This window comes from Parus major, chromosome 1A (genome assembly GCF_001522545.3).
Source record: "Parus major isolate Abel chromosome 1A, Parus_major1.1, whole genome shotgun sequence".
NCBI classification, from domain to species: Eukaryota; Metazoa; Chordata; class Aves; order Passeriformes; family Paridae; genus Parus; species Parus major.
In genome coordinates, this window is record NC_031773.1 from 56928351 (window position 1) to 56941335 (window position 12985).

At 42.7% G+C, this 12985-nt stretch overlaps 1 protein-coding gene across 7 annotated transcripts; it reads right to left on the reverse strand.

The window, feature by feature from the left end:
* Positions 1 to 1602: 1602 nt before the first annotated feature.
* On the reverse strand, positions 1603 to 12893 carry FGFR1OP2 (FGFR1 oncogene partner 2). Of its 7 annotated transcripts, none has more exons than XM_015628052.3 (6): positions 12769 to 12893; positions 9702 to 9838; positions 8437 to 8554; positions 7402 to 7544; positions 4297 to 4410; positions 1603 to 3951 (listed from the first exon to the last, which is right to left on the reverse strand). In XM_015628052.3, exons 1-6 carry the CDS (start codon positions 12770 to 12772, stop codon positions 3814 to 3816), a joined length of 654 nt encoding a protein of 217 aa, XP_015483538.1. In that variant the 5' UTR covers positions 12773 to 12893; the 3' UTR covers positions 1603 to 3813. The 7 variants fall into 7 exon arrangements, with proteins under 7 accessions (XP_015483538.1, XP_015483539.1, XP_033370412.1 ...); XM_015628053.3 differs by having other exon boundaries at positions 9702 to 9910; positions 12769 to 12886; XM_033514521.1 differs by having other exon boundaries at positions 9702 to 10229; positions 12769 to 12880.
* Positions 12894 to 12985: the final 92 nt, after the last annotated feature.

The following is a 12985-nucleotide window of genomic DNA, read 5'->3' on the forward strand; positions in this document are numbered from 1 at the left end:
GTTTATAATATTTATTTTATTGCTCTCTGAGCCTGTCTGCTCTAGTCCCCAGCTCCAGGCAGCCAGCTGACTCCTGCTTAGCATGAAGAGCTTTGTGCTTCCTTGCACGCTGGGAGAAGTCAACTTCAAACCAGAGCAATAAACAAGCTCAGTTTGGGGGCACGAGGGAGTGGCTGAAGAGGGTTGTGTAAGACTGACCTGCCTGCTGTGGAACCAGATCTTCACAAGGCTGTGTCATCAGAAAAAGCACCAATTCCAACTTTCCATTTCACCTGGTGTAACAACAGGTTATCTAATATGCTCAAAATGAGCTGGATTCCATTTTTTTTTTTAATCCTGAATGCTGAGGGTGAGGGGGAAAGCCATATGTGGGGAGAAAAGCAGCACAGATAGAGAATTGTAGGAGGCAGCTGCTGTTTGCTTAGCCAGGAGTGTAATGAGTTGCAGATGATGAGTCATTTAAAAATTTGTTTACGGTGTTCCTGAATGTAGTATTGGAAAAGGGAAGGTCTATTGGTGTCCAAGAACTGACTTCTCAAATATGGATTGGGGGATTTCTGGTGCTGAGAACACTGCAGGGAAATCATCTCCATTCTTCGAAGAAGTAACCCTTCACCTGGGAAATTGGAAGAAACTGCAGCTGGAGTTGGTGGGTTTCCCCTGTGCCTGCTCTCTGGCTGGTGCCTGAGGAGTGCTACCAGCAAGTGCTGCTTTCCAAGACTGCAATGATGAAGTGTTTCCCTCCTTGCTGGGCAGCTGGTTAAGGCAGTTGTTGGGTGAGTTTTTTCTGAAGATGGGAAACGAGGGAATTCCCTGATACAAGGGCCACACTGGCTCCCAGTGTCTGGGGACAGGAAGGTGGTTAGAGGCAGCAGGAACTCAGTCCCTCCTCCTATACAGTTCCTGTCCAGCCCCTCTTGTGCTGAATGGTCCATAAGCTAAGGAATGACTTGGGCGTAGTTTTGCCCACAGCATCCACTAAAACCTGGATTTAATTGACTTGTGCTGTCTTATCAGCTTGGCTGGGTAACAGATGGGTGCAGTTGATTTATCGCAGAACTGATAAAAATTAAAAAATACTTGCCTGGAGAAGCAGTGGCTGTCCTATCCATGGCAGTGTCCAAGGCCAGGTTGGACAGGGCTCGGAGCAGCCCAGGGCAGTGGAAGGTGTCCCCATGGCAGGAGGTGGCACTGGATGAGCTTTAAGGTCTCACTTTCCCTCTGCCTCAGTGCCCCGGGCACTCGGACTCCAGGCTCTCCAAGAAGATCAAGTTTCACACTCAAACAGTAGACTTGGAAATTCCTCTTTTAAGCAGAAGTAGTACTTAAAGAAACTCCCTAAGCCGGTATAAATTTCATTTGGGCATTTACACAGGGATTCCAGTACATGTAATTCTGCATGAAAACAGTGCCATTAGTTCTGTATTTTAACAATCTTCTAATCCCATGTGCTTCTTAAAAAGTCAAGGCTGTTCAAAGCTTTTATTTAGTTTCAGTCTGCCCTCAGCTGCCACATAAAACAGTTTCGGTTATTCTTTATCTTGTGTTGCCAACAAGGCTCATCTCAGAGAGAGTACCTTGCTTCAGTCATGGAGACATCCGTGTTTTCAGTCAACTTTATTGATAAAATAAGTTTACTGTACAGTACACAATTCTAGCCATAAATCCTTCTCAAGCCATCTGCATTACAAAAATAACAGGTATGCAATGAAAAATAGTCACTCCACACACTGTGAAGGCTCTTTAAAATCCTAAAGTGATCAGGGTAGGGGAATGGAAGGGGAGACGTATCAAATGTGAAGACTAGGAGTAGATAAATTAAGTCACATTTTTTTTTAAATTTACAAAAATAAACACTAATCAAGCATTATTTCATAATAGAGCAACCTCAAAGTACTGCCACAGACCAACAACCCTCTCCTGTATTCAGAAGCCAAACCAGAAGTCAGCCACTAAACTGAATTCAGCATCAAATGGACAGAAATGCCTCTTGACACCAGTGCATGGCTGAAAAGATGCTTCTAGAAACAAGAACAACTGAAGCTAAAATTCCTTGTAAATTTGCAACAATAGAACACTCCACTGATAAAAGGTGTTTCTTCTGGTAAGTCAGCAGCTTGCAAGCCACAGCAAAAATGCAAAATCTGAATTAGAGAAGCATTGGCAAGGTTTTACAGATAATATAAAAGCAGACAAGAATGTTTTGAGCTTGAGCTAAAATGTTCCCCCAGAATTTCCCCTCAGCTGTTTCACAGGTCTGGAAATGGCTGTAACTTTTTTCCAGGTATGTAAATGTCCTCAGTGTGTTCTTAAGCCTAGCAGGAAGCCAAGGTGCTCTGCAGAGAAGCAGCAGCTTCTCCACTTCTAAAGCAGGCACCGAGAATGTGGAGACCCGATTTACCTGTCCTTTCAGCACGTGTTATTAGTTCACTGAAAAAGCATTTACTGCCTGCTAATGCTCCTTTCTCACTTATTTCCTCTTAAAAGCACTACAGGAAGGAGCAGTTCTCTGTTCAGAGAGAACAGAACAAAGGTACTATGCTGTTCCAACGTCTGTTCAGTGCCACTGAAAGTTCCCCCTTAGGCCTGTGGAACATTTACCTAGAGCTCAGGGAAGCTGTGCTGGGGCACAGGAAGCTGTATTGAAGCTGGCACGCTTTGAAGTGTTGGATGCTTAGTTACTTCTGTGTTGTCATCACTGAAAATCAAACTTGACTAAGTGGTGGCTGATTTCAGGATAGCTCAGCTCGTGTTGCTTGGTGGGTTATTGAACAGCCAGAATGTGAAACTGTGGGTGGCAGCTGTAGTGCCACAGTTTTCTGTAGCTGACAGCTTTCACTCTGCTTAACTCACTTTAAAACCTTCTTGATGACTAGTTAGTACCAGGGAAAATAAAATTAAAAGTATTAATTGCTGCCAACTCTGCCACAAAGCTGCTTCCTCCCTCCTCCATCCCCCCTTTCTGCTTCCACTGCTTTTGTGCTTTCCAGTTGCCATTCCTCACTTAGGAAGTTTGGGCAGATAACTGGAGAAGACATGGGACTCATGTGGCTTCTTACTGACTGAGAACTGAGCTGGATTTCCTCTCTTAAAGGTAAAAGATGAGGCAGAATTGTATTGCTACCTGTGTTCCTGAGAACAACAAAGTGGGAACAGCTCTTTCCATGTTCTCACAATACAATTCAGTGCACATATTTGAAAGAATCTTTTTTCATTTAAAAACTCCAAACTATTGATTGACAGCATTCCTTGTGTTTAAAAATTGGCCTTGAAAGTGATACCCTAAGGCTAAGTGACAGAAATCCTTAAATTTTATGCTGCCTGTGTTCCTTGCCTATCAAAGAGGTTTGTTGCAAAATGAGAATTTATTAAAACCAAAACAAAATGAAAAAATGCTATGTGGATCATGCACAAAGCATATTCATAAGTTACTATTTTCTAAGGCAGAGATTAGACTTGAAATTTTACCTTTATTATCTAAGAGTTGCACTGAACTTTGTATGACCAATAATTTATATAAATTACTTGAAATCTCACCTTTTATCTGTAAAACAAGTTCATATAAAAAGAATTTGCAATTCAGCAAGTGCATTAATCCATTTCCTACTGAGGTCAGATCTATAGCAATCAATCTGTCACTGAGGGTAGTGCAGAATACCAGCTGAATTTATGTTATACAGTATAAAAGCCACTGAGCTGGAGTTGGATGCATTCTCTTGCTGATGCCCTATTCAGTAACAAGTGCTTGACCAGTGCCCCCTGATGCTCCATTGGTTTAAATGTGCAACTGAAGCTTGATGATTCCCAGAGTCCTTAGCTTTTCCTCAGGCTCAGATCACTGCTTGTCACTAATCCTGACAGGGATGTGCTCTCTGATGCATCCTCTTTCTTGAGGTTCAAAAAAGATTCTTTAGTGATTTGAAGAATTTCTCTCAAGCCTTTGTTTTCTTGCTAAAACCAGAGAGAGAAAAACATGTTAAAAGGCTCCAGAAAGAAATCAGGGTTTCTGTTAAAACCTCCCCTCTACTCCAAACTAATGCATAAGGAGTAAAACACGGATTTGAAATCAGTGCTGTATCTGTCATCTTCTCCAAGGGAGCACATGAGGTTTCTGACCCTCCTGCTCTCTTAGATGGGCTTTAAGCATCCCCTCATTGAAACTGAGCTGTAGTGGTGCTTCCCCTGCTGCTGCAAGGCAACATAACAGCAGTGACTGACTGGGACAGTAACTCCATAAAACACCTGGGAGGATCTTTACTCCCTTTAATATCTGTGCCTCTGCAGCTTTCTCCTCACCTCGAGCTGGGTGATGCGCTCCTGCTCTTTGCAGCCGTGCCTTTCATCCACCTCAATGGCTTTTCTCATTACCGCTGCCATCTCTGTAATTTGGTCCACGTGCACTTGCAGCTCCTGAGATACAATATTTAGTAATACCTTACTGATATATTTTCTGCATTATTAAAAAAAGCAAAGCATTAAACGTGGTTTAGGTGCTGTGACATTTTTTATCATAGACCTCAATTCTGGAAAACAAATTCTAACTTTACAGTGTGGGCAGCCACAGTAGTCCTGTTTATTTAAATAAACCTGGTTTGCCCCACAGTGATGCCTCTCATTGGAATTTGATGGAAGCTTAACCAACTGTGCTCCCTGGCCTCCAAATGGCCAAGGACAACCACAAGTTGGTGCTGTGCTTGCCCTGACCAGGCCCTCCGGTGCAGCAGGAACTGATGTGTGTTTTGGATATGCAAAACCACTCCTGTGAGAATAGCAGGGAAAGCCACATTCTTTCCAGGTGTTTGAAACCTGATCTCCAGTACCAGCCCATGGACAGGCATTTCTCTCTAAAAAAAGGAGCAGGTGCAGTGGTCATCCTTACTATGTCAAATATTACAAAACTCAAACCTGTCCTGCACTCTCTATTTTAGACACTTCTGCTTGAATCCACCTCCAATTCCAGCTTATCTGGGCTCTGGACTTCAGAGATTCAGGAAGAAGGGTCACTGCCCCCTTTCCCTGCAATGCCTCATGAGAAGCCTGTGCCCCTCTGATATTTACTGCTGCTCAGTTAAGCCAGGCAGCTTAAAGGTATTTCCAACAGCTTTCATTTTTCAAGTTGTCCTTTATTCCAACTCTGCCATGATGCCAGTTTAGTTGTGCCTGATCTGGCCTTTGGACAAAATATTAATTGGCTAGTATCAGGAAAAGCAGAACAGGAGGGCTGAAATGAAGGACAGTAGAGACTAAAGCTAAATCCCACCTTTAAAAGATTAATTTGATGGGAGATCCATACAGCTGGCAGATGATCACCTTGCCTTCAAACTATCATTAAGAACTGCCTCAGTTGGAATCATAAACTTATCTGACCAAAACAAATACCCTTTACTGAAGTAAACATCAGCCCTTTCCTCTTTGTCATTCCAATTGCCCAAGTTATAATTAAGCAGTTATAAAATGCCCACTCTCAATGTGAGGGGGCGAAGAAAAACTTGTTGTAAATCTTCTCAGTTTCCAATGCAGGTGATGACATGAAACATTATTTTTTTTTTTTAAAGAGCTCCCAAATTTAGCTTGACAGGAAGCTGTGGTCAGGCAAGGATGCACCCTTGAGAAGGCCTGGGTATGAGCTGTGGGTTTCAGATATACTGCTGTCCTCCCTGCTTCCTGCTTTCACAGCTCGTGTGGGCTCTGGATCAATAAGCCTTTGAGCCTGTTCCAAGGTCACTGATGTTAGGTCAGATCCTAACAAAACTGGAAGGCTCTGCTCTGGAAGACACATGTGGAAAACTCAGATGGGGTAAAACCAAAAAGTGCAATAACAGTGAAAGCCTCTGTGTCTCTCTCTTTCCTACACATTGTTGTTTTTTTTTTCTCTCCAAAGAGATAAAGAAACAAAAAGCAGCCACACCCATTTTAGGGCCTTGTTTCAGCTGAGCAAATTCAAACAGCACGCTTAGATCAGGGTCACTACTAGCAACACACCCTTTTCTCTCGCATACAACACTATCAAAAAACAATGTTGTTCTATTTAAAGGAAGTGCTTCTTCATCTGCATCAATCAGTGCTCTTGTAATAATCTGTAAACAGGCACTAAAATAACAGCTGGCACTTGAGGAAAACAGCATTACTGGGAACAGGGAGCTTAACTCCTCAGGCATAATGGATTTTTTAATAACAGGAGAGAAGTACTTAAAAAGTGCTTCAACGTTATTCAATCTTCCTGAATATGAAGCTTGAGGTATAGAATAAATAATGAAATTCCAGAAATCCTGTGTGTCAGGCTAAGGGTGATGAATGTTTTTCATCAGGCATTCATGAAGGAAGAGGTTTAATGAAAATGTTGAAGCCTAAATCTCCTGTTCCAATTACATTGTGAGATGTTATTTTTTCTTTTTTGTTTCTTTTTCCTGTTTTTCCATTGAAGTGCACCTAAATGAACTATCACAGTCCATTTCAGGATGGATTTTGGTTCTCCTGAAGCTGGATGCTATACCATATTCAGAGGTAACTTCTATTGAAAATTATCTATATCTGTCATTTTTCAAAATTTTATGTTAAAAATTCAGTTCTAACTCAATAATGTTTTTCATACCAATGGCACTAGTTACACACATAGGATGTTTTAAGCAGGCAAGAAAGAATCTAATTCTTAAATTCTGTTTTGCCAGTAAGCAGACCCTAACTTTGCTTTGCAAACTTAAGTTACCTGAGGGCAAAGATTATAAAACACTTAGAACTTATGTTTATCTACGCAGCTGCATTGCTCTAATGATTGTTTTCAATGAAATGTAATACTTTGCTAAAAAACTCCTGTTTAGACCTGTTAGTGACCCAGAATAATGAATTCCCCCAAAATTTAGAATATATTCAATATTTGACTATTGGATAACTGGATGAAGCAGGAAACACAAGTATATGTTCAGTTATTCAACAGTCAAAAGAACTCTTAATTTTTTTAATTTATTTACAGCATTTAGGGGAAAAATATTTGAGTGTTGAATTAAAAAAGCTTGTTCCTCCTATTCTCCCTAAGCACGAGTTTATTAATTATTTATTGGTGTCACAGCATAAGTTAAAGCTAATCTAAAAGTCTGACTATTACTAACCTCTGAAAGTGTAACAGGGCAGTTGGCTTAAAGACTGATGTGAAACAAAAGTAAATTAAGCAAATGCAGTAATGAAATGCTACCTGTTGAAAGTTATAAAAAATGAGAAGCTGGTAAAGTTGACTTACTTAACCAGTAGTTTCCTGTTTGAGTTGCATGGCATGGATTATAAAGATTAGGACTCATTAGTACTACAATAGCACAAAAATGGACATGAAGTGAGCTTTGAACTGATCCACTACAAACTAAGGTGTTAACTAAAAAACAAAGCAAAAAACCTCAATGAAGTTATTACCTTGGAATGTTGCTCTTTTAACTTCATTATTATACTTGGATCATCCTTTTTGCTCGCCATAAGCAACCTGAACATCTGTTCTCTGTACTTGCTCATGATGAGTTCCAGAGCAGACTGGTGCTCTTCAAGAGATGTGCGCAGTTCTGCCAACAGAATTCAAAATGCACTTAAGAGTTTAACACAGACAACCAAATGAAAATGCACAAGTATTTCAGCTTGAAAAAGCAAAATGAGCCTGTAATTGTGTCCCCACTCCCTGCACCATGAAATCTACACAGGCTCTGCAAATGGCTTTGATGGTGATGAGCCTGGGACAATTCCTGATCAGTCTTTTGTTAGTGTGACTTTGTGTTCAGTTCCTGTGGCTGACAAAAGCCATCTGGAGTGTGGCTAAGCAGTTTTACCCCAGCCACTAAAAGCCACACTGTACAAAAGGCAGGAAGGAATTCACAAATCTGTTTTAATCTGCAGCTTGGTGGAAACCAGAGTTGGAAAATGCTTCTGTTCAAAATACACTGAGTCAAAGGATAAATAACCCCTGAAATAAGTTAAGACTCATCTGAACTGAGATCACTGAATCCTTTGCTGAATGGAACTGTCAGAATATCTAGGCTTTCCTGGAGGAACAGTGCATTCCTAGTGTACAGAATTCCAGAAGGAATTATACTCCTCTGCTTCCACCATAACTTGTCCTGGCTGCTCCTAGTATTTTCAGCAGTGGTGAGACACTTCTCCAAAAAGATTGCTATATTGCAGAATTAAGTTCTATTTATCTTCTTACTTGTGCTTACACAAGGACTGAAAAAAGTAAATTTTTCTAAATCTAGAGAGACTAAATCTCTCTTCAGTCATCAGTCCCAGAGGTTGGACTTTAGGACTCATGAATTGTATTATGATCAGTTAAACTGACAAATTGAAATGAGAAGAAAAAATTTCTTCTGCAGCTATGTTTTGAAAAAAGATCAGTGGTAGAAGTCTCACTATTTCCAGTGGTACAGGCTGGAGCTTGAAAAGGATAGAATATTTATATTTTACCTTTGTTTTCCTGTTGCAATTCCCTAATCTGTCTGTTTTCCTGCTGGATACCCATCACTAGAGTGGACCGAGGGCGATGTCTTGCTACTTCATTGAGCTCTTGGATTTCTTCCTGGTACTGGTTATTACAAAAACAAACCAACAAGGCACAGCATATTTGATTAACCAAAGGCAGGTATTACTCAGCAGGTCACAAAGCACCAGTTCCTACTGTCACTCACAGTCTGTAATGAGGAAGACAATGCTTGCTTTTAAATAATAATAGTATCAAACACACACACCAGAAGGTGTTGCAGGTATCCTGCCCTTTAGAGGCACAAAAGCATACCTTTGCTTTTAAACAAGTTTCACACCTTAGATGTGTGTAGTGGATGCTATTTAACCTTCCGTTAATGCAGGCCAAGTTCACCATCAGGTAATTTAAAACTCATAGAGATGTGGTAAAGACAAACCATGAGGTACTAACCTCTCAACATTTACTGTGGCTTCCCAAAACCTTAAACCATAAGACTGTGTTGGTACAAGTCACTTGGGCCCGAGTCAATGGATCCTGACTCTCCACAGATGGGGAAATGTAATACTCTCAATCTGAAGCTATGAAGCCTCTGCATGACTGGTTTTACAGGGCTGAATTGCATGCAGGGTTTTATTATTTTACAGGCCCATTAACATACTTGGGTTCAGTAAAGTGACAGAATGAAGTCCCATATGGAAAATCACATGACATCTTTACGTTTTCCCAGGAGCTGTCTTGTGAAAGTCACACTCAATCTAACAACATGCTTGAGCAGCTTAACATCAGAATAGAAATGAGCACACAAAAGCCCAAGAGACTATTTGGAAACAAAAGGAGACAGTGCAAAGACAAAGTAGTCTGTACAGAAGAATACACCTCAAAGCCTCTGTATGATTAAATGGTCATGCTAAAATTAATGAAAGTATATTGCATTGGAGAGCAAACCAGGAGACACTACTGAGTGGTTTGTAAGATGCCAAGCCCATTTCTACCAGTGTTCTTCAGATAAATGCCCGTTTTCAATATTTAAACTGAAGCAACTGTGAAAATGTTTCCACAGTCTCAAACTATATGAACAAACTATTTTTAGATGAGAGCCACACCGTTACTAAAAATGTAATGTAAATGTAAAATATAATGTCTACATTACAGGCTTAACCCAACAGCGTGCTCATTCTGTGCTGCACAGGAGCACCCAGAGGATGTAAATGCTGTCATTCCCAGGAGCAAGCAGGGCTGGAGGGCAGACCTGTTTCATGGCTTCCACCCGCTTGTTGAGCGCCGTGGTCTGTTCGATGAGCGCCTCGGCCGCGCTGTCGTGCTCCCTCAGCCGCTCCACCAGCGCCTTCGCGTCCGCCAGCGCCTTCTCAATCGTGCAGCTCATTTCTGAACACGACAAAGGCAGTGTTGGCACCGCAGCACCTCTGCCACAGCACGGCTACCTAGGGGACAGATCAGCTGCCAGAGGCAGGGTACTGAGCACAGGAAAACTGGGCAGTGCATGTGCTTCTGGCAGAGTGATACAGAAAGGAAAAGAATGTTACATTAACTCACTCATCTTTAATGCTATTTTTTTTTTTAATGTGCCCTCCTAACAGATATACTTCAGGAGAACAAGTACAAATCCAGCACAAAAGAGAAAGCTGAAGGATTATTACAGTGGTCTGGAAGATTCTGATGACTTAAATCAGCAGAGGAGGAGCAGGTCAAACTGATGGAGTAGAGAAGATTGCTCAGGGAAAGTTCAGAAGACAAAAGGCTTGTGTTTTGTTCATGTCTATAAATGAACACAAACATCACTGCATGGAATTGTGACATTTTCAATAGCACGGAGAAAAACAACAACTCAGCTAATGAAAAGAACCAACTGCACCCTTAAAACATTTGCCTTCTACCTGCAGCACTTTTTGCAGGAATTACAGATTGCCAGAACTGCCAAACTTGCAAAATACTCATGTCTATTGCCAACAATACTGACCTTTACACTACATTTTTTCATATTCATGCTTGGTTGGTTAAATTTCAAGACCAAGATTTTCAGCCTATGTTTTTATTTTCTTTTAAGGAATCTTGGACTTAGTCTACTGAAAAGGAAATCTATTTAAACTCCTTGAACAGTCTTCAGCAGTCAAACAGCAGGGACAGAGGTTTCTAAGATTTATGGGCCTTGATGATATCAGGGTTAATATTTGGTTTAAGAAATGTTCTAACATACAGAAAGAATCAACTAAATCCATTTCTTAGCCAGACTTTTGCAAAAGTAAAGATTTTTTTAAGCATTAAAGATTGAGTCTTTCCTCAGCTACATGAAAAAAAAAAAAATCAGGTTAATTTTCTAACTTTCTCAGGCACCTTTACAAATTATAGCCCAGGACCTTTAAGTGAAGTTTAAAGAAATCCTCAAATTTGCCTCAACTGACCTTTTGCCCCTGTCCCAAGTAAGCAGTAAAAGGAAGGATATTTCAAACATTTTACACATTTAGACATTTTACCTGTGTTTTCTGGGACTAATGTGCTATCAAAAGCATCAGCATTTTGGCATGTGCAGGTTTCCTATTTATCAGATAGTGTTTGCATTTAACTTTCCATATGATATATTTGCGATATCCACATCTCCAGCAGACTGCTGTGCTATCACAGGTAGTTAATTTATTCACCCTGACTTAGCAGTTGGAGCTCTTTCAAATATGACATAGAAAGGAATCAGACTGCACTGTTTTTTAGGGATCTGCTTTTCTTGCTCCTCCCTCCAGTCAGATCTCCTACAGAAATGTCCCAGACAAAAGATGACCTTCCACGCTAACTGGCTGTAGTGCTGCAGAAATTGATTTAGTAAGATCCATGTTGCTGCTGAAGAGCAGCCTTTAACTCAACTCGCAGTCCAGGAATTCTCTGGCCAGTATAAGCAAAGCCTCTGAGGCCTCTCTGTGAGCTGGGAATACATTTGGCATTCAGACTACAATGCACTTAACACCTCTGATAATTTGTCAGCATCCATATAAAGTTTTAAACAGTGTGTGTGTAATATATGCACTTTCTCATTTTTGCTTCAGCCCAAACATGCCAGGGAAAAGGAAGTTTGTTTGTGGCAAAGCCACTGATGTTTCTTTCCATAGGAAATGTGCCCAGAAAGACGTGTGGAATGCAGCCCACAAATTCTGCAGTCACTGTCCCCTGTCAGGTCAGGGCCCAGCTCCAGTTTTCAGACACCATTTTTACCTTAAAAAGCAGAATCGCTGTATCATAGTAATTCACAGTGGCCCCAAATCCTGACTACACTACCATTTGGGCAAGTCACTGGTCCAAATCCTAGAAAATTAAAATGCTCTCTGGCTGCCTGTGAAAAACAAAACTTTTGCCTGATCCTGAAACTGAGCTAAACCTGTGAGTTAGCCTGGACATTAAGGGAGTGGGAAAAAAACCCAGTCAAACATAATTGATTTGAGCGAATTCTTATCATGTATTATTTTTTATGAGCATGATTATGGGAACTGAAGTTAATGAGTCCTGAGCCCAGCCCTCCCAGAGGTGCCCAGCTGCACAGATGCTCGTTAGTGCAACCTTGTCAACAGGTAGCAGAGCACCAACTCACCCCAGCAACACTCCTACTACCCACTGTCACTTCCTGCTGTTTGCTAATGGCTTTCATCACCAAATTAAACACAAAAAAAACAACGCCAAAGAATAAATATCTCTGAGCGACCACCGCCTTCTCCTAACTTTCTGCCTCTTTCTTTTTTTTTTATCCTTACTGGAAGCCACCTTTTCCCACAGCTCGTGGGTTTTGTTACCACGGCGACCAGTTTGGCAGCGCTGAGCCAGAATGCAATTTCCAAGCACTTCTAAGGAATTTAGGCTGGCGCAAAGGTCCCGGCGTGACAGGAACATCCCGGGGGTGTCCCCGCCGCACTCCCGGTGTGACAGATCCCGGCTGTCCCCTCCGCACTCCCGGTGTGACAGGTCCCGGCTGTCCCCTCCGCACTCCCGGTGTGACAGATCCCGGCTGTCCCCTCCGCACTCCCGGTGTGACAGGGGCGTCCCGGGGCTGTCACCGCGGGGAGCGTCGCCTCCTGCCCCCAAACCGCGGCGCCACGGCGAGGCTGAGGGGTGACACCGGCGCCTATCGCGATATCGGCTCGAGCCGAGACACAAGAGGAGGCTGAGGCGGGGGCAAGGGGTGTTCTCCTCCTTCACGCCCCTCAGGGCGCCCCGGCCCTGGGGCGTCCCAAAGCAAATCTGACCGCGCTCCCGATCGCCCAGCGGCGGTCACAACGGCAACCCCCCGCCGTGTCTCCGAACCCCTCCACGGAACTTACTCATGCCCGGGGCTCCGGCCGCGCCGGGGGTGAGCCCGGACCGGCCCCGACCGAGATCAAATGGCGGCGGGCGGCGCGTCCCGTCCCGTCCCCACCAGGGGGCGCCGTAGAGCGGGGGCGGTACCGGCCGCACACCGCTCTCGCGAGAGGACGCCCCTCCGCAGTCACGGGCCCCAGATCTCGCGATAGGGTGCCTCAACCTGCTACAGGTCCCGAG